The sequence below is a fragment of the Notamacropus eugenii genome, chromosome 1 (assembly GCF_028372415.1).
Source record: "Notamacropus eugenii isolate mMacEug1 chromosome 1, mMacEug1.pri_v2, whole genome shotgun sequence".
Lineage (NCBI taxonomy): Eukaryota > Metazoa > Chordata > Mammalia > Diprotodontia > Macropodidae > Notamacropus > Notamacropus eugenii.
Window position 1 is genome coordinate 577,619,363 of NC_092872.1, and position 20,906 is coordinate 577,640,268.

The following is a 20,906-nucleotide window of genomic DNA, read 5'->3' on the forward strand; positions in this document are numbered from 1 at the left end:
TGCCCGAGGACTCGCCTTCATGGAGAGGCGGCTCTCCCGCGCTTATTCCTGCTGCTGCTGCTGCTCAGGCCGCTGAAGCGACTTCCGCGCTGTCTCCCCGGCGGGCCGCCGTGGCCGCCGCCGCCTCCCGGGCCATGCTGCCGGCCTGGCTAAGCCGGGGGTCCCGGGGAGTGCTCCAGGGCGCCGGCCGCAGCCTCTCGCTCGCCCCCCGGACCCGCAGCCCCGTGTCTCTGGAGCGGGGGGCCAAGTTCGAGCAGGAGCCCGCCGAGGAGCCGGCGGCGGCGGCCCGGCGGTGGTCCAGGGCGGGCGGACTCGAGGAGTTCCTGGCGGGCCCCGGGAGGCGACCCCGGCTCACCTTGAGCCCGGGCCCCGCCGCCTCCTGCGGCTGCTGGGGCGTCCTGCCCACCCACTGGGGGCTCCTGCCTCCCGCGCCGGGCAGCCCCCGGCCCAGGACTGGGGTCGTGGCCGGCCTGCGCTTGGCGGGTCCCGCCCGAAGGGGACACAGCTCCGGATGGGGAAAGGGGCCCCCGGAACAAACGCCGGAAGCCGCAGGTGCCAAAGGAGTCTTGGACTCGGCGTGGAAGCAGCATCCCTCCAGCCTGGTAGGTACCGGGTGGCGGCCTGGGTCTCCCGGCACTGCCGCTCCGCCCCTCGTCCCCGGGCCCCCGCGGGTGGGGAGCGCGCAGACCGGGCCCGTGGCCGGCGAGGGTCCCCGCCGGCCGGCACACCCGGGCTTCTGCCCGAGGCGGGAAGCGGTCAGCGGATGAAAACTCTTTGTAAGTGAGTCCTGTTGGTTAAGGGAGCCATAGGAGGAGCCGAATTTTCGGGAGGAAGCAAAGCCGACTGACAGTTCGGTGTTCAGCCTTGTCTCCAGAAGACTAGCTGATTTTCGTTCTAATTAAAGCTTTTGTGTCTTTGGCTTTTACAATAACAGTGAAGCTTGCTGTTGCCTGGTGTCTGCCAAGTAGGAGCCCGGTTTTCCGGGCGGGAGAATTTTGTTGTCATGATAGCGGCCTCCCCGCCATTGTTACATCTTCAATTGTTCTGTGCTGAGCCGGGCAGCCCGAGCTGGGCCGGCACCCCGGGCCCAAGTACGAGCTGGCCCAACAGCTAAGCATGCTGGCGTCCGGGCGCCCCGCGGTCTGAGGTGGCCGCAGCCCGGCGAAGCTCCTCCGTAGGCTGGAGGCCTTCCTCGAGCATGACGCAGGTGGAGTGTCATCCGGTTGGGTAATCCGAGATTAGCTTCTTTGACTTTGGGGAGTTCGCAGATTTAGCGTCACGGTTGTGAATTACTCTGGTAATGTATTTCAACTGGCCTGCCTCGTGGGGAGCTCCTGGCGCTATGAACGTGGGATCTCGGCTAGCGTCTTCAGTTATAACTGTGAAATTAACTTACCTGGAAGCGCACGTGTGCTTATCTCATTAGTTCCCCCAAGAGTACTTCTCAGTGTTTTTATTCTGGGTTGTTTTTGCTTTTGAGTTCCTTATCCTCCGCCATTGGGTGATTTATCACATTTTTTTCACTATCCCATTGGATATCTTTCACTTGCTCTACATTGGGCTGTGCCCGGAAACGTATGTCTTTGTTCTTTGAACTGTGGCATTGGGAAACAGAGTGTGACCTTTAACTTGAGTCTGGACACACTCCTGGTAGGGTTCGGTTCAGTTAGGGCTCATGCAACAAAACCCATTACACAGTTATTTATTGCATGTCCACCATGTGCCAGGTGCGTAGGATGGGTAACCAGGGGAGGGGAGGATACGGAAAGATAACGAGGCCTAAATAAATGTCTGCAGATTTATACTCCACTTAGATTACTGCATGACTGTCTCATAAATGTGAGTTTTACTGTAGGGTACTTTTCAGATATTGTATTTAAAAAAGAAACAGGTTTAAAAACATTGGTTGCCAGATTCTGTCATAGAAGTGTAGTATCTTCAGTGCCCTTTTTCTTGAAATCTTTCAGTTAAGATTTGGTTTTTCAAACATGTCTTCCAAGTTTCTATGAGACACCAAATAATGAAGCAATAGTGGGTCCCTGGGTGGATGAGAAGAAAATCCCATTAGGGAGTTAGGAGTACCAATTCAGAGGCAGGTTTCAGGAAAATCACATTATTGGAGGAATATTTCTGCTCCCCCATTTACCCTGAAGCTTTTAAAAATTGAAATGCTAGAAAAAATTTCTTGCCAAAAGTATGAGAGCTTCTTGAAGGCAGGTGCAAATCAGCTGTTTTGTCACTGTCAAGTTCAAATTGCTATTTGTAGCTTTCAAATCATTTTCAAGATGAACTGTGAATGCTAACATATTGCATAAAGATCTGCTGAGGGAAGGCATGTGGTGGAAGAAATTAGTAGAGAGCCCCTGGATTTTAGAGTGAAGTGCTATTTAAATTTAGTTTCCAGACCTAGTTTATAAGCTCTTTAAAATTGTTCTAGATTGTATATATTCCTTAACTTTCAGTAGGGCATCTGGGTAGAGATATTCTTTAGATCAGCCTTCAAGGCCTTGCATAATGGTAGCAATCTACATTTGTAGCTATTTTATATCCTTTCATACACATTGTCTAAACTGGACTAATGATAACAAGCAAACCTCCTTCTGAAACCATCCCCGAAAGCAGAAACTATTTCTGTTTTGTTTTTTTAGTAATTTTGTGTTTACATCTTTTTCTCTTTCTGTCTCTCTTCTCAATTGACCCACCTCTACTTAGGAGGCTGCTTGTAGAACCAGCCTGGTACTGTCTTGTTTATATTTTCCATTAACACTTAGAACAGTGTAACCCAATCAGTACCTACTAGGAGTTCAATAAATTTTGGTAGACACAGAACTAAATTAATAGTGACTCAGGTTAAAGCACATCCTGTGTGTGATCATGATCATTGGTGGAGTGGGAAGATTCTGCCACACCTTTGGTTTTCTGTTAAACCAGTCCTTTAATCTTTTCAGGATGTGATGGTACTGTTTTACAGTTACAGACAATTAAAGTATATATTAATTATTGACTTTCTTGTTTTTCTGTTCCAGTATGAAAATCCATGGACAATCCCAAATTTATTGTCAATGACAAGAATTGCCTTGGCCCCAGTTTTGGGTTATTTGATTATTGAAGAAGATTTTAATGTTGCACTAGGAGTTTTTGCTTTAGCTGGGCTAACTGATTTGGTAAGTTGTAATGTGTCCACAAAAATTATAAAATGATGTTGTACTGCACTGCTGTAATCATCAGAAAAATCTGTAAAATTTGAGGGTCAGTGCTTTTGTTAATCTCTTAGATGCTTCCAAGGTGATAGCAATTCTCAGGTATTTCTTCATATTTAACTGTTATTTTAATAACAAAGTACTCTACATTTGTACCACTCTTGGGCATTTTTGAGGTGTGTTCATGTCTAAATAATTCATTTTACCCTTACAAGATGTTATATATATTTTACAAATGAAGAAATTGAGGCACAGAAAATTTAAGTAAATGGCCTAAGATTATATAGCTAGTTGGTAGCAGAACTGGAACTGGAACTCAGACCTTCTCATGCTCCACCCTGTGCTCTTTATGTGAGACTATACTGCTCCACTATCCGCCCAAACTGGTGTGGTTTGTGTGTGTGTGTTTTTTTGTTTTTTTATGAAGAAGTTATCTTGTCTTGGATTAGTTCATCTTTTTACTTAAAACTCACCTTATATAACATTCTACCCACTAAATAATTATTGACCAAACTAAACCTTTTGTAATAGTTTAGAAGTGTACTTGAGTACTCTTATTATACCTTTGTAGTTTACCAGATTTTTTCCCAGTGGATTTCCATTATTCATATATATCTACAATGTACAACTTTTCACGAAGGTGATGATAGTCTACTGTTACTTTACTAACATTCCAATATTTAGTATGTTCAATGAAAATACAGTACATTAAAAGACCCCCAAAATAAAGATTCTAATGGTTTAAAATCTTATAGTAAGTTTTCATACACTGTTCAAAACATGTATTAATGTATTTTCTTAATGTAAATCTATACCACCAATAAAGTTTGTGCTTCAGAATTTACTTTGTCTAACTTTTTTTGCAGTAGTAAACAAGGAAATAATATTCCGTATCAAAATTTTCGATCAGAAAGCATTTATCTGGCATATTTATGTAGCAGGCTAAACAGAGATCAGATTGTCAGTCCATCTGTAAACATTGAACAACCTGCTCAAAGCCAGGCAGTGTGCTGAGAACTGATGATATACAGAGGCAAAAGATGGTCCCTGAACTCAAGGAGCTCATAATCTAAAGGGGGCAGGGACATAACAATATATTGAAAGAAGGAAGGGCTAGAATTAAGAGGGTTTGGAAAACACTTCCTATAGGAGATGTGATTTTAGTTGCGACTTAAAGGAAGGTCAGGGTGCCAGTAGGTGGAGCTGAGGAGAAATGCCACATGTGGGGAACAATAAATAAGAGAAAGTGCTTGGAGCTCAGAGATGGGTGTCTTATTTGAGGAATAATAAGGCCATTGTCACTGGATCCAATAACACTTGTTGGGGAGTAAGGTGTAAGAAGTTTGGAAAGATTCCCAAGGGGAGTAAGGGCTTTGGATGCTGAGCAGTGGGTTTTGTATTTGAGCTTGGAAGTGATAGGGAATCAATGGAGCTTATTGATTAGAGGAAGTGAGATGGTTGGACCTGCACTATCATTTTGTTGACTGAATGGAGTGTAGATTGGAGTAGAGAGACTTGAGGGAACTAGATCCACCAGCAGGGCAGCGTCAGAGGAGAGTCGGGCATATTTGAGAGATGTTGCAAAGGTAAAATTAACCAGTCTTGTTAACAGATTAGATAATGAGGGAGGAGAAGGGGGAGAGATAATGAGGATTCCAGGATGACAAACTCAGGTTTCCGTCCTGGGTAACTGGGAGGATAGTGTTGCCCTGTATTATAATAAGGAAGTTAGGACATGGGAAGATTTTAGGGGGGAAGATAATGAGTTTTTGACAGGTTAAATTTAAGATGTTTACTGTACATCCACTTCAAGATATTGGAAAGGCAGTTGGAGATGAGAAATTGGAAGTGAGTAGATAATTTGAGGCAGAATAGGTAAATTTGAAAATCATCAGCATAGAGATGGTAATTAAATCAATAAGTGCTAATGAAATCACTACATGAAGTAGTATAGAGGAAGAAGACAAGAGGACCCGGAGCAGGGGTCCTAAAGTTAGAGTATATGACCTAGATGAGGAACCCATAAAGGAAATAGAGATGTGTTCTGATAGAAGAAATTGGTGTCTCAACAATCTAAAGACGAGAGTGCATTTAGAAAAAAGTGATCAACAGTGTCAAAGACTGCATAGAGATGGAGAATGAGGAATGAGAAAAGGCCTAAGAGACCATCAGTAACTTTGAAGAGAATTGTTTGAGTGGAATGAGGAGGCTGGAGGCCTCAGGCCTTCTTGAAGGTTTTTCCTCTATACAAAGACAGAGGTTGGTGATGCCATGGAATGTGGGAATAACCAAACAAGCAGGAAAAATAGTATATAATTAAATCAGTGTATTCCAGTGTAAACGAGGCTTCACATTTAGATTATTGACATAGTAGAAGAAATTACAGGTTGATAATTTAGCAGTTTTCAGAAGTAAAATGTATAACAATGAATTTAAAAAGTATTTAGGGGGTATAGAACATCAAATTTTAATACTACTTATATTTTATATATTTTGTAAATAACATACATATTTTTCATTTAGCAATCCAGGAACAGATTGTCATTAGTGATTTTTTTCTGGTGTATATAAGCTAGATCTTGTAGCTGTGAAATATCTCTCATAGATTAATGATGAAATTTGTTTTAAAAAACAAAAACTCTTCTATTTTCAGTTGGATGGATTTATTGCTAGAAACTGGGCCAACCAGAAATCAGCACTAGGAAGTGCTCTGGATCCACTTGCTGATAAAATACTCATCAGTGTCCTGTATATTAGCTTGACATGTGCAGATCTTATTCCAGGTAAGAGCTCAAAAATAATAATTCAATATCGTGATAAATTTCTTACACAATTATATAGTCATAGTTGTAATTTTTTTTAACCAGACTTGTGATTTCAGTGGCAGGAAACACCCTCTACCAAAGTATATCAGCAACTGACTTGTAACCTGTTGTTTTAATAATAGTTGCCTAGGTCTCAGAGGTTAAAGTGATTTGCCCAAAATCACATAAAACCAGTATGTGTCAGAAGCATGATTTAAAAACAAATCTTCTGACTCATAGACTCTTATCAGATATATAATGTTCTTTCTGTCATAATAATATTGTGATAAATTCTAATAATAGGGCATGAATTTCTTTTGATCAAGGAGAATTTGATACAAAAGTTTTCCCAGTTTAAATTTTTCACCAACAAAAATAATATAGTTATAGATCCATATTTATTCTTCCTTAAAACTTAAACCTCAGGTCACTTTTTATTTCATTAGGAGACTAAATGCTCAAAAATTACATATCTGTCTAAAGTAAATTTTTTTTTTGACAAACAATTTGGACTTTGCCGAGAGATACTACAAATTATTTTTTTAATACTATTTTATTTTTTCTGAGTTACATGTAAAGACAATTTTTACCATTTTTCAAAAATTTTGAGTTTCAATTTTTCTCTCGGTCTCTTGCCTCCCCACTTCCTGAGATAGTAAGCAGTTTGATATAGGTTATACATGTTCAGTCATGCAAAACATGTTACCATGTTACTCATGTTGTGAAAGCAGACATAGACCCAAAGGAAGAAAAAATGCATACACAAAAATAGTATGCTGCCATTTGCATTCAGACTGCGCCAGTTCTTTCTCTGGATGTGTATGTAGCATTTTTCATAATACGTGATCATTGTACAGTATTACTGTTACCATGTATAATATTCTCCTGGGTTCTGCTCAATTCACTTTTCATCAGTTCATAAAAGTCCCAGGTTTTTCTGAAATCAACCTGCTTATCATTTCTTACAGCACAGTAATATTCCATCACAATCATATGCCACAACTTGTTCAGCCATTCCCCAATTGATGGGCATCCCCTCGGTTTCCAATTCTTTGTCACCACAAACAGCTGCTTTAAATATTTTTGTACAGAAAAGTCCTTTCCCCTTTTTGAATTATTTTAAAATAACATCTGCATTTATATTTTCTTATATTAAACTTTTTGAAATATCATGTTTTCTGAAGCACATTAGTATATTTTTTCTAATAGATACCTACTTAAGAAAAATGAGAACTCTAGAATTTTGAATATTTCTGCTATATTCTATATCTGCATTACAAAAAATTTTATTCAACTTAACAGATGTTCAACTGTGCTAGTCACCGGCAATATAAAAAGTGAAAAACCTAGATGGCACAGTGGATTGAGTGTTGGATTTGGAAGCAGGAAGGCCTGAGATCAAATCCTGTTTCAAAAACTTTGTAGCTGTGGGACCATAGGCAAGTTACTTATCCGCTAGCTGACTCAGTTTCCACCTCTGTAAAATGGGGATAAAAATAGCATCTACCTCCCAGGGTCATTGTGAAGATCAGTTGAGGTGACACATACATGTAAAGCATTGTGCAAGCCTTTTGAAGTTCCAGATCAATGTTAGCTATTAGCTTCTTGAAGAACTTTCAGTTGAATTAGAAGTTAGAGCACATAATGCAAATAAGTTTGATCCAAAATAAAGTGGAATAAAGGCAAAGGAGAAGAGAGAAAAAAATTCTCTAGGAAAATGTGAGATTATTTTTTCAGCTAGGAGATCAGAGGCTTTTAAGATTAAGGAGGTGGTTTCATAAATACAGGAATATTATACTTTACTTCTGTTGACATCTTTGATATAGCAAAACATTAGATGCTTACTGTGTGCCAGGCACTGTGTTGTGTTGTGGATACAAATAAGTACAAGCCAGGAAGTCAAATTACTACCCTCCTGGAACTCACAGGTAATGGGGAAGGACAGCACATAAGTGTATTGTCAAAGTGAGGAAGGGGACAGCTGACACAGTGTGCTGTGGAAATCCAAGTAGTGAGGGGAGAGTGACTTCACTACCAAGAATGAAGTAGAGAACCTTGAAGTAAACAAACAGAAAAAGACCTCTGAGCAGCCAAAATATCTTAGAAACATCCATATATGCCACCTGAGTTCATCTTTTCTCCTTCAGTCAACACACATTTGTAAAGTGTCTGCTTTATGCAATTGTGGTAGTATCTGAGGATAGCAAAAGAAAAATAACCAGGACAAGTTACTTAAAACCTCCCTTTCCTCATACTTTAAAAGGGGACTAATACTTTGACCAGTCTTCTTTAAGGTTGTTGCAAAGACAATTCTTTGTTTGCATACTATAGAACACCTAGTTAAATTTAAGAAAGGTATTGGTAAAGACCTTCTTTTCAGCACTCAGTCTATTTAGATATAGCCTTCCTCACAGTTCTAAGGGACTCTTACATTTTCCTAATACAGGAAATCAGTCAGTGGTACACATGGGATATGTAGCATTTCTTAGAAGCAAACCCATGGCAGCAAGAAGTAACAGCTTAAGTGTAGGGGAGGACATTAAAAAATCTTTTAAATAGTAGCCTCTGGGGCCTTTTAATGCTGCATACATCACTAGCCCTTGAGGGCATCATGGTATTACAATATAGTACAATAATTGAGGTTCACAATGAAGCCCTGAAGTCATCAAGACAGGGTTATGGTCTGTGTAATCTATGAAGATGGAGAAATGGTTAACCCATTCTAGACAGTTTTCCATGCACAAGGATTAGAATTTAAATATTTTGATATGCCAGAGAGTAAACTGCATTTAATTTGAAAATCTGTGTAGAACACTTTCCCTGACAATACTGAGTAAACAGGGTGTTACAGATGCATTTGTCAACTGGACAGAACTAGCCTCTAACCTATAGATGGCTGGAGCTGAACAAAAGAGGCCAGAGACAGGAGAGTCAGAAATCAAACAAATTTACTTTCAAAGTGAGGGAAACAGCTTGTAAGCAAAGAGGCAGATTAGCTGAAAGTTTCAGGGTGAAGGAACACTTACACCAATGGCTACACAGTAAGCTGTAGCCGGAGCAGCCACTGTGAGACAGTTTGATTCATGACTGGAATGTGGGTACTTGTCTGAGCTTGTCAGGTGTTTGTCTGGACTCGGAAAACACTCGTTGCTACGCAACGCAATAATTATATGATTTAGCCCAGAGCGGGAGTTCATCCAGAAGGTGAATGCAAAGGATTGTTGTTATTCCAAGCTCAGGGCACAGCTTGCTTGCTGAACTCTGAGCTCTGGAAAATAGGGTGTTTCCTGATATCTTAACAATGTATATGTTAAGATGATTTCATTTTCACTTTTCAGTTTCACTCACTTACATGATTATTTCAAGAGATATAGCGTTGATTGCTGCCGTTTTTTACGTCAGATACAGAACTCTTCCATCACCAGTAAGTAAAAAATGTACTTTATTTTAAAGTGAGATTACTAAAACCTATAGAGAGAAAAAATTCTGCAAAGACTTGCAGTCTTAAAATGTTACTCTGATATACAGTGAGGTCTATTGAAATATCTTTTATTGATGATTTTTAATCCCTTAACCAACTGATTCAGATTAGTGGTTTATTTTTTTTAAGCATATTTCATCATGCTTCACAGAAGAGATAAAAGTAATTGCTTAATAACATGAAAAAACAACTAAATTTAAAAGGCACAGGAACTTATAAGTTCGAATGGTACAGACTTATTAAAAATTGTCTTTTAGGGGCAAAAACCAGCATGGCATTAGGACTTCTTAGGACTTAGGACTTCTCTAAAGCATTTATTTGCTGGATCTCTAAATCACCAGCTATAGATCCTAACTAAATATAATGGATTTTTTAAAATGTCATTGACTTTACTGTTTTTAATTCTCCAAACTAAAAAGGGATTCTAGTAAGAAAGTATAGTATTAAACAGATGTTTTGTTAAGCATTCGATTTATTTAATCAAATGCTTCTATTAATTTCTTGATTGTATAAGCATACCATATATGATTCTATTTATATATGATTATACTATTGCAGTTACTACTATTTGTATTTTATTCTACAGATTATACATAAAATTTGATCATAATTAAAGTTTCTAAAAATTGCAATTTTTTTTTTCAAGGACAAACTAAATATCCAAACTTTTATTATCACTTTCACAGCGAACACTTGCTAGATATTTCAATCCTTGCTATGCCACTGCTAGGTTAAAGCCAACATTCATCAGTAAGGTAAGGACAATATAAACTCTTTCGGTTCTTTGTCTTTATGTTGTTCATTCCCAATGATGAAGATGCACTATTTTTTTTAATAATCAAAGAAACAAACAAGACTCTTGTTAATAGCATTTTGCTACATTAAGTGTAGGTCCTGGGATCTGCTGAAACTACAGATGAAACATAGCTTCTCATTTAATGAATTAGCTAGTAAATTATGTATGCTTATGACACCTTAGAAGAAAGTGATGTCACCTACGTACTTCTCTCTCACCCTCTTTCCTTCTCAAGTTCCTAGATCTTTGTCAGTCTTGTGGTTAGTTTTATTGGGAAATTAGGAATTGTAATGGACTCTTCAAGGTGCTTCATATGTTTGAATTGGGGAGGGTGAAGAGTAGAAGGATAATTGCTGCTTCGACAAACAAAAAACATTTCTGCTGCCTTCCTACAGTGTAAACATCGCATATAATCTACTTTTATTTGTTACTATCACATGCAAAGGAACAGGAAAAAGCATTATTTCGTAGCACACTATCAAAGTAGTACCATAACTGTATGCCAGCTTTGCTCTGCTGGGTGCCAGGATGCAAAAATTGCTTTGTTTCACAGTAACATCTACTTAGTGAGCAATTGCTTTTTTTTTTGTACATGAAAATATTTCCCTAAGGGTATATATGCACTTGGAACTACTTCTCCACTAACTAACAATTTGCTTTGCTCTATCAATGCCACATCTCCAGTTGGTTAGATTAGAGTCTGGCCTTAGAACAACTAACTGGTCTATAGGGGGATGGAAACCATATCCTTGTTCTAGTAAATACCATGTTGTAACCAACTTAGCTAACCTGCTCTAATGGGATTTTAATTTTATCTATATTGTTTTGGCTTCTAAGTGCTTTATATTCAGCAGCAATTGGAAGGGAGTAACACGAAATGGCAGGTGATTCAAGGAGGTATAAGGACAAATGTTTCAACATTTTATCCTTATAGGTAGGCCTCCAGGTAATAATATTAATAATAAGAATAAAATAGTTCATAGTATTTGTTATATATCTTTTTCATGACCACAGCAACCCTGTAAACTTCTTGAGGGCAGGGATGATGGATTTTCTAAATTTGATTCCTTCCCCCTCCTCCACTCAACTTTTACTCCCATTACTTAGCACAGTGTCCTGAGTATATTAATGTTTGATACAGTTTTGCTCGTTAGTAAAAACATCTTTTTGAAGTAGTGCTCTTTTTTATTGTTACCTGGTTGGAAAAGTAGTAACATAATACAAATAAGAAGGTGTTATGGTCTCCTAATAGTCTTTTCCCCTTGTCTACACCACTTTCCTATTTTCTTTCTTCATCATTGTCTCTTCTCTATACTCCAGTCTTAGAGTCAGTATGTTCTTTGTTCCCTTTTCTTAGTCTCTTTTCCATGCCCATATATTTGGGTCAAACTCCCAACTCTAGAAAATTTGCTTCGATGAGAATAAGCAATGAGATGAATGTTTAACATTGTTGGGTCAGGGGATGGGTGGTATAGTGAAAAGATCACTGAATTCAGAAACCCTACTAAGTTCTAGTTTTGGTTCTGCTACTAACTTGATGTATGACCCTTAGATAAATTATTCCATTTCTATATTACCCCATTTAAACAGTGGAGATAATAATGCTTGTCCAATTTTTGTTTTTTTATTCCCAGTTAACTGCCATAATACATGACAGTAAAACAGGTAGCTTAATAAATGCTTGTTGAAAGGGTTGTGCAAATAAATTAAGATCATGTAAAATCAGTTTGAAAAATTATTAAAGCAATTTACAGATGAATGATTATTGCCAAACTAATGCTTTTCTTCACACACACACACACACACACACACACACACACACACACACACAGTAACTTTGCAGATAGACATTCATTTGTAAGCCCTCAATAAAATTAAGTAGCTAAAATTTCTTTAAAAGAAAAGTCGTATGCATATGCTATCATTTTTGTGTCTAAATTTCTACATCAAGAATATTTCAACATCTAACATTTGGTGGGTGCTCTGTCTTAAAACAGCCAGTTTCATTGCCTACTTGTCCATGTGCTACATAATTAAGAATAGATATAGGTGACCTTGACTTATTTTTTTCCTAAACATTTGTTTTTCTGTAGGTGAACACAGCAGTTCAGTTAATTTTAGTGGCAGCTTCTTTGGCAGCTCCAGTTTTCAATTATGTTGACAGCATTTATCTTCAGATACTTTGGTAAGGTAAAATTTTAATTTATCATTCCTGAGAATTGTAATATAACTGTGTTGGTAGTTTTAAAGATTATTCCCTCTGTAGTCCTGCTTTGTCAGCAGTATCAACACTATTGATGATAATCTGTAGCATTGAAAATGTGTCAACTTTATAAATACCAAGCGTTGTAGGAGATTGTGATATTTAGGTAAACTTTGCACTTGTGTGAAATTTTTTTAACGAGCACAGCTTGTGTCAACAGATCAGTCACTTTGCCACATATAATCTCTCATAATATTTTCCTTGAAAAATAAATTAATCAGAACTGTCTGTAGACCGATTGTACATGCCTATTTTGTTTTCTGCTATTTGTTAAGAGAAAGTAATGATGTGTGCTTGAACCTGGATAATTTGAAACCAGCGTTAATACATTTTATTTAAACTGAATTCCATTTCCTTTTAATGTTTTCTTCATTTGCATTGTTATGTGAGTACTCTATGTGTCACTTTTTTGGTTTTGCTATAAAGCATCATTCATACAAATGTGAAGTTACTATCTTACCCTACGTGAGTACCTGCAAACACTTTTGCCTAAAGGCCCAAGGCCTCCCACTGCATCCTGGGTCACCTCCACTCATCCTGAAGTATATCAGGTCACTGGATTCAGATGGCTCTGAAGAAGTGAGGCTGGTGACCTGCACAGCCCTCCCTCACTCAAAACAAAGTCAAGTGCAAGTCATGTCATCATTTCTCTGATGGCATGATCTTCTTCGGCAATGAAGGACAAACACAATCTGGGGTAGCTAGGTAGTATAGTGGATAGACTGCTGGACATGGAGTCAGGAACACCTGAGTTCAAATCCAGCCTCAGACACTTACTTGCTGTGCGATCCTGGGCAAGTCACTTAATCTTATTTGCCTGTAAAATGAGCTGAAGAAGGAAATGGCAAAACCCCCCAGGATCTTTGCAGAGAGAACTGCAAAAAAGGGATCACAGAGAGTCAGACATAACTGAAAATGACTGAACAAGAAGTTATTATTAATGATTGCCATACCAGTTTTTCAAAGTCATCCATTCCATCTTTCAAATATCTGATTGTGTTTGATGCGTACAACACAAATCTTTTTTTTTTTTAATCTTAAAAGACCATTTGACTACATTGTGAAAATTATGCCTACTAAACTTTAGGTAAGAAACTTTCTTTAACTGATGGCAAATCCTAACATTTCATTAACTCAGGGTTCATATAATATGAGAAAGGAAGTTTAGTGTAAGGCAACTATATTTTTATAATTGTTATAACTTGTTTCTATAATTGTTATAACTTTCTTCTTATTTCCTCTGCAACAAAAGGTGTTTTACAGCTTTCACCACAACTGCATCAGCCTACAGTTATTATCATTATGGCCGGAAAACAGTTCAGGTGATAAAAGGCAAATAAATGTCCATCATTATTAGCTGGGAAAAGCAGTAAGACATCGACATCAGAACCAGCTGGTAATCTACGGGAGTCTCCCTTTTTTGGTAGTTTGGAAAAGACTTTGTCAAAACATAAACCATGTCAGTGTCATCCCAATTGAAGTCAAGTGCATTGAAATTAAGCTTAAATCATGTACTGTACATATATGAATTTTCCAATGTATTTTTAAATAAAAATATAATTTGGAATTTTTTATCTTAGATTTCTTAAAGTAATTTACAATTCAATTATTGTTAGTCAATTTTGAATTTTTTAAAAGAAATATTTCCTGAAAATATAGTCTATATCCAGTTTCCCTTGTTTATTAAGTAGAATTTTCATTCTTAAGAAAGCATTGAAGGTTACCAGGTCAGTGAAAGGGAAGGGAATTAGATTTAACGTGAACTTATATACAACTTAAGTAAATAGTTTTATTTTACAAATCTCTGACCTGTAGAAGTTGATACGGATATGTCATCTGTTAGTTTAGACTGGTGATATGTGTGACAAGCTATGTTATAAAGAGGGTTTAAGATGTAGTGTGTTTTGAAAATAAAGTCAAACACATACCAGAGTACTGAGGTTCATGCTAAGTTAAGTCTTCCAAAATCTTTGATGCTTACTAGTTTATTTGTTATTTATGTCAGGATGAGTTACAGAATAGTTATAGTTTAACATAGGGGAGGATATATCTATCACCGTTTGCTACCTAAGGATCAATGATTACTTTATGACTTTGCACTATGTTCCTAAAATAGACGTTTTCATAATATTAGAACTTGTATTCATGTGATATATAAATAATAATTTAAAAATGTGTATTTTTCCAAAGTTTTTTTTAGACTTAAGGAAATCTTGTTTTCATGAAGATAATAAAGGAATAAAATAACAGAAAATACTATTGTTTCATCAAAAGCCTACTAATTTCCTTGATGCTGAATTACCAACAAACAAGTAAACTCTTTATTTCAAACACTAAAGTTTTTAAAGGTATGTGGATCATTGGTAGATCAAAGTGAAATCTTAAATCATTAAACTGAATTGGAAAAGTAAATTATTTTAGTTGCTGCTTTCTTTGCTGCATTAAGATGCAGGTAGGTGATATAGTACATAGAAGTGCCTGGAAGCAGGAGAACTTGAGTTCAAAAATCCAGCCTTCGACACTCATGAGCAAATCATTTAACTTCTGCCTCAGTTTCCTCATCTGTAAAATGAGTATAATAGCAAAATGACAGAGAATTTGTGAGATACTTTGCAAACCTTAAAGCACTATATAAGTGATAGCTATTATTATTGTTAGAGAAAGTGATGTATACTAAGGCATTGTGTCAGCAATTAATAGCGTTCTGGGTATTTCCTTCCCTATCCTGAGTTAAGTGGTGATCTGCAAAATGTTGAACTTTCCACCTTTCTTTTTTTTTTAAGGTTTGTCCTTTTGATAGAGGTAAATATTATTATTACCTTCTCTGTAATTCTTCCTTACCTTAAAAAAAAAAACACATAAGTCCAGACTTCCTAAGGAAAGGAACATTGAACAATTTGGACTTTTGACAGCAGAACTGTATAGACAGTCTTTCATCATCTAGCTTCATAGTGGGATTGGGTTTTTCTGATTAGATTTTCTAAGGAGATCCTGAAAAAGTTGTGGTTAGCCAGCAAAAGGAACAATTTAGAAGCACTGCAATAAGTTGACTTTAGATGAAAGATATTAGGAAGGGGAATGCTACACACAAATTATGTAGTGTTTCAAGGTTATATATCAATATAAAAAGATTTTATATATTCAATATGCTGTTTATTGTTGTAGATAATGGGTCAGCAACCTTTTGTGTGATAAAATGTTCACTTCTGATGTTTACTAGCTCTTCACTTCCCAGAGCTTCTGACTGACCTTTAAATGATCTGACCCATCTTGAAGCACATCCCTCGACCATAAATATTGACGTTACTTTGTGCTGTACTGCCAAATTTTGGCTGATTTTAAATCTAATTCAGTTATAAAACTGTAGAGCTGAACTGTAAAGGAGTATGAGGCTAGGGTTAAGTTTGAGAGGTATACCTTTCTTGTTTTGATTCTCTCTGCTCACATACCATGCATATTACCTTGCCTGGGTCTAATTTTTTTAAATTAGTGTATCGTTTACACATAGGTGGAGTGTGTGAGAGAACTATTAATCTAAGCACAGATGGGATAGATAGATAGATAGATAGATAGATAGATAGATAGATAGATAGATAGATAGATAGATAGATAGAGATACATACATATTTTGATTATATGTTAGGGAGAAAAGTTTTGGACCAATTTGTAAAATATTTCGAGATAATGTGCTGATTAACCTGTGTAACTTGTTGATGAGTCCAAATCCTCAGATTACCTCAGATTACCTTAGTTTTTCATGTAGCTCTTTAAAATTTTTTACATCTATAAAAAGGTCATATAATTCAGCTGCTTGCTGTGAAAGTGTTACTGCATTGATTCTGTCATTTTACAAATGTAAGGCATAGCAGTTTTCAAAAAAGTTTTTTCTGTACAAATAAATCCCAAAGCAGTATAAACCAAACTCAGGAAATATAACCACCATTAAAGGCTTTAAACAGTATTTACATATTTCCATGTTTTTGTGAAGATGAGAAATATTAAGAACAAATCAAAACTGCATGGTTTGTAAGACTAGAAGGGGAATTGTATACAAGTATACTTAACAAGAATTTATTTTGTCCACTAAAAAACCCCAAAATGTATTCTTGTTTCTTGTTTTTCACTAGTAGATTAGATCTTTTTAGAGTCTTACAGCCTGAAGTTCATAGGAGTAGATGTTGCTTTTCCCAGGTACTAAGAACAGAGGAGACACCTTCCTTGTGTCTCTGGAAAGTATTTGGTCCTGGTATTTTGTTTTTTTGAAAATAAGATATTTTAGCCATGGAAGTAAAATAGATATACCAGGGATCCTGTCTACCCCCAGCTAAAGTAACCAGAAGCTCTGGCTATACTTATATGCATATATTCCAGCCTTCAGAGGAAGAATCCACTGAAATCCTTAGACAAATTCCTCAACCAGTTTCATGTCATCAGTTTTATCTTATGTGGATTTGATGCTTAAAGAAGGCAAGGCTATAATGTGAGAATCCTTTAGGATTGCATTAGGATTTCATTTTAAATGTTTCTATTAAAAATTGGGTAGCACTAATCTATGAAATATTCAAGGGCTTTACCAGATAGCACATCCAATAAATGTTGAACTGAACTAAATTACTTGCTATACCTACTACTCAAGACAATATGGAAAGACTCAAGATCGAAAGACAATATGGCTACTATCTAAGAATTAACCTAGCTGAGTTTGGAGAAGACCCATCTTAGGTTTGGCAATAGGGTAAAGATTATTTGTTATATAGTAAATCTCAAAGACCTACCAAGTCTCAAAGACCTATCTACTGAAAGCTGTGGTACTTAACTCACATGATTGTTGAGAGGTTCAAAGGAGATATTGCCTATAAAGCACCTTTCCAAGTGTTAAAGCACTATATTATTAGTTCTTGCAATCTAGACATCATTGAAAGGAGTGCCTATACACAATTTATGGGTTCTTGAAGTATAAAGTGACCTGTGGTTATTTGGGGAGCTCTGCGGATGACCTAGTGTTGCATATAAAACTACTTCCCTCCATATTTGACCTATTCTCAGAAGTGCGGTAGTCAAAAAGGAAGATTTAGAAACAGGTGATCACATTCTTTAGCACTCTGGAAGCAGAAGTCAGTAGTGTTCATAGTGACAAATCATAGGATCATAAATTTATCACTTGAGAAGGACCTCAGAGGCCATCAGTCTCCATGTTCTCTATTAGTAGGACTGTGACCTAACTTGATCAAAAGTTGCTAGTTTCCTAGAGTGAGCTTTTAGGCAAAGGCCTTCTTGGTATTTCTCTTGAAGACTAATTAAAAGTCTGAAGTTTTAATGGATAGTCAAATGCTGGGTTTTTGTAGGAGACAAGATGTGTATCATACTGTTCTGCATGTCTTGTTTTGCACTTTTTGTAAAGACACACAGACAGTATAAAGGTGCTAAGTAAAAGTAGTCCATTTGTACTGCACAGACCTGCAAAAATGAGTAAGAAACTTGGCTTGGTTGTAAATGTGGTACATGCTTTTCTCCATTCACTTGTTCTGGTTAGACTCAGACCTGCTTTGTTCGATGCCAACACGCACACATTGTACGTTGTACTTGGTGAGAGTCCATGCAAGGGGTACTCCCTGGCTGTGGCATAGATCTCTTTCAGCACTGTCTGTTTCTCGGCTCTGTCTTCAGGGTGGTAGATAAGCTGATACATGCGCACCACTGAATTGGGTGCACACCAGAGGATGAGCGCAGATGTATCAGTGGTCTCAGACACCTCCTGGAGTTTAGGTGGGTCTGGGATGGTATCTTCTCTACTGAGGCCAGGGCACAGGCACCGTGATGATTTCTGTAGTATATCGCATGGAGTCTGGAGATGCTTACAAGGATGGTAGTCACAGAGGATATCTTGCTTAACCACATCTTTCCTTTCTTCTTCTTCCTCTTCACTGTAGTCACCCACCATGTAGTTTGGAATGCCTATGACTGAAGCACTTAGCTGATTTCCCTCAGTGGTGGTCTGTGCCCTTTGATTGGTCTGGGGAGTGCTTACCATGTGTGGAAGAGAAGGGATGCTGGGGTGCTTCCTGGGGAATGGGGTAGAGTCTGAAGTAGGTACTGAGATACCAGGTCCAGTTGTAGGTCGGTTAAGGAAGTTTTTCCTAATAGTATTTTCTTCCCTTAGTTTTGTTGGAGCTGTTCTTCGAGCACTAGATGGAATGCTCAAGTCACCAGGACCTACTGTAGGGACTGTGGTAGGGGTAATTGCTATCCTTCCAACATTTTGGGTAGTCAGAGCAAGTTTCAGTGTATTAAAGGTAACTTTCTTGCTCAGGATGGAATTTTCCTTGGTAATATTAGGTGTTCCTAAAGCAGGAAATGCTGTGGGCTCTGTTTTGTGGAAATTGAGAGAAGCCAGTGTCACTGGTTGATTTGATCCATTTAATGGTTTGTTAGAAGAATTGTTATCAGCACTGCTTTCCAAGGAAAGAGGACTTGATATCATGAAGGTTGTGTTTCTTTTAGAAAGACATTTGCTGTACAGTTGGGAGAGGGAAAGAGAAGTTGAAAATGTACTGTTGGGTTCTGCAGCTGGAGTACAAAGTGTGTCGTTGGACCTAGGAGAAGGAGACAAACCAGTTAGAGAACACTTGGTATCAGTGTTAGCTTGGTGATGGATGTCAGTGGATGGACTAAGCAGGTGGCTTTGGTATGATTTAAGGAACCCTAAAGGGGCCTGTACATACCCAGTCCTGATCCCTACATCAGTCATTCCTTTGGGTGAAGATCCCTACTGAAATCAAATGTTACTATGAAGAGAAACCTGTACTAAGCTATTATCAGCCATAAACACCTTAACTGAATTTGTTTATCCAGTAATCTTTGGAGCTATGGTAAATCATAGGAGCAGTGAACTTTGCTAGGGAATTGTGGAGTAAACGTGGAGGAATAATGTGCTGCCTGGGAGATGCGGCTGTTCTGGGTATGGAAGTGAGCTCCAACCTTTGGAGCTTAGGAGCTAGGAGGAATGCCCTGAGCCCTTAACACAGGGTAGGGAGTTGAAGAAGCACTGCCAGTAAACATCCTCTACTGCCCAGTTGTGGAGAGGGACAGCTCTGAAACACAGGTTTGAAAGACAACCAACACCTATACACTTAACTTTTAACTTGTCTGGTACTTGAAGGAGTAAAGACATGATGTAGAAGCAGAAAAATCACAAGAAATATCAGCTTCCCTCACCTGAGTTTTATAAGAACTATACAGCAGAAAAACTTCTTTATTTTGATTATTTTATCATCTGTTTTTCAGGAGCTGATGAGCAAATCATTAAGCGGAAGTAACATCATGGGGTGATTGTATGAGGGGTTAATAAATGCTTGTGGATTGATAGATTGAAGAGCTTTTGAAGGAGTTTTCACACTGACAGAATTTTAGATCCTTCAAGTATGGAGTGAAGCCCTTTGAAAAATTATTCTTAATTAAATTAGGCTTTTTAGCTACTTTTTGATCCTAGCAGAATAGTGAACCTTTGCATAGCTCTATCTCAGAAATTCTTGTGAACACCTAATGGTAATTAAGCTTATTATGCCATGTGGGCACCCCATATTCCAGTTCAGTAATCTGAGTCTGGAGCAAGAAATCATAGTGTTTGTGTGTGTGGATCAAGCAGTCCTGGGATTTGTTAGAGGTGGAGAATCATCCTAATAAAGGCAATAATTCCTACATAGAATGTCCACCAGAATAAAGCTATTTAGCATACAGACTATTGCTGAAAGGTTATATGGGCTCTAAGTTTGAATAGGAAGCATTGATAATGCTGTGAAAAGTCTGGGGGTCCTACTGTCTTTTCACAGTTTGGCATTGATGTCTGAAAAACAGCAACAAAAGACCGTGTTGATGCCATACCCCAGAGAAATAATCAAAATTCTTATATGTTATTTATCAAACACTAAGGTCCTAGGTGGAGGAACACAAATAGAGCATAAAGTAGCAACAGTGATAGGAGACAGAAATAATTCATGGAAGAGCTATTAAAAAGAGTAAGCCTTGTTTGAGGACCCTCTACAACAAAGTCCTTTTTTTCCAATGAAATTGTGGAGCTAGTTACCTGCTCAGGACCATTTTCTCAGAGAGGAGCCAAGACAAGTCACAGCTACAAGTTAAAGGATTGCCATACAGGTTGATGAAAATGACCTGGGAGGAATCCAGAGTCCAAGATTGGAAGGAACTCAAGTTGCAGCTGAAGTACAAAAAGTAAAGGATTAGAGAAAGAGGGGTTAGGTATAAATTATTCCAGATAGTTTTATTATTGTGGTTATTATTACAAGGGTAATAGAAAATTGTACCAGCAGACAAAAGAGCTGAGTCTTGGGCCCACTTCTACCAT

At 37.9% G+C, this 20,906-nt stretch overlaps 2 protein-coding genes and 1 long non-coding RNA gene across 6 annotated transcripts in view; 2 read left to right on the forward strand and 1 right to left on the reverse strand.

The window, feature by feature from the left end:
* The window catches only part of CRLS1 (cardiolipin synthase 1), a 23,941-nt gene continuing 3,035 nt past the window's right edge, over nt 1–20,906 (forward strand). Inside the window, exons 1-8 of one of the 4 annotated variants that reach the window (XR_011972518.1) lie at nt 9–602; nt 3,027–3,164; nt 5,854–5,983; nt 9,343–9,428; nt 10,172–10,240; nt 12,375–12,466; nt 13,797–13,940; nt 14,735–14,800. Coding sequence is in view for 3 of the 4 variants with exons in the window: in XM_072634423.1 (XP_072490524.1) it covers nt 135–602; nt 3,027–3,164; nt 5,854–5,983; nt 9,343–9,428; nt 10,172–10,240; nt 12,375–12,466; nt 13,797–13,884 (1,071 nt within the window). In the remaining variant the exon portion in view is untranslated. Of the gene's footprint in view, nt 603–1,081; nt 1,208–3,026; nt 3,165–5,853; nt 5,984–9,342; nt 9,429–10,171; nt 10,241–12,374; nt 12,467–13,796; nt 14,119–14,734; nt 14,801–20,906 lie in introns of those variants that run through there. The other 3 variants (XM_072634423.1, XM_072634422.1, XM_072634421.1) reach the window with 3 other exon arrangements.
* On the forward strand, nt 14,804–19,916 carry LOC140520480 (uncharacterized). The gene is made up of 2 exons (XR_011972519.1): nt 14,804–14,892; nt 19,829–19,916. It is a non-coding gene; the product is annotated as an uncharacterized lncRNA (long non-coding RNA).
* Nucleotides 16,487–20,906, reverse strand: part of LRRN4 (leucine rich repeat neuronal 4) — a 13,205-nt gene continuing 8,785 nt past the window's right edge. Inside the window, exons 5-6 of the mRNA XM_072634415.1 lie at nt 20,628–20,759; nt 16,487–19,137 (exon numbers count right to left, since the gene is read on the reverse strand). Of these exons, the coding sequence (XP_072490516.1) occupies nt 17,838–19,137; nt 20,628–20,759 (1,432 nt within the window). The 3' untranslated portion in view covers nt 16,487–17,837. The remainder of the gene's footprint in view (nt 19,138–20,627; nt 20,760–20,906) is intronic.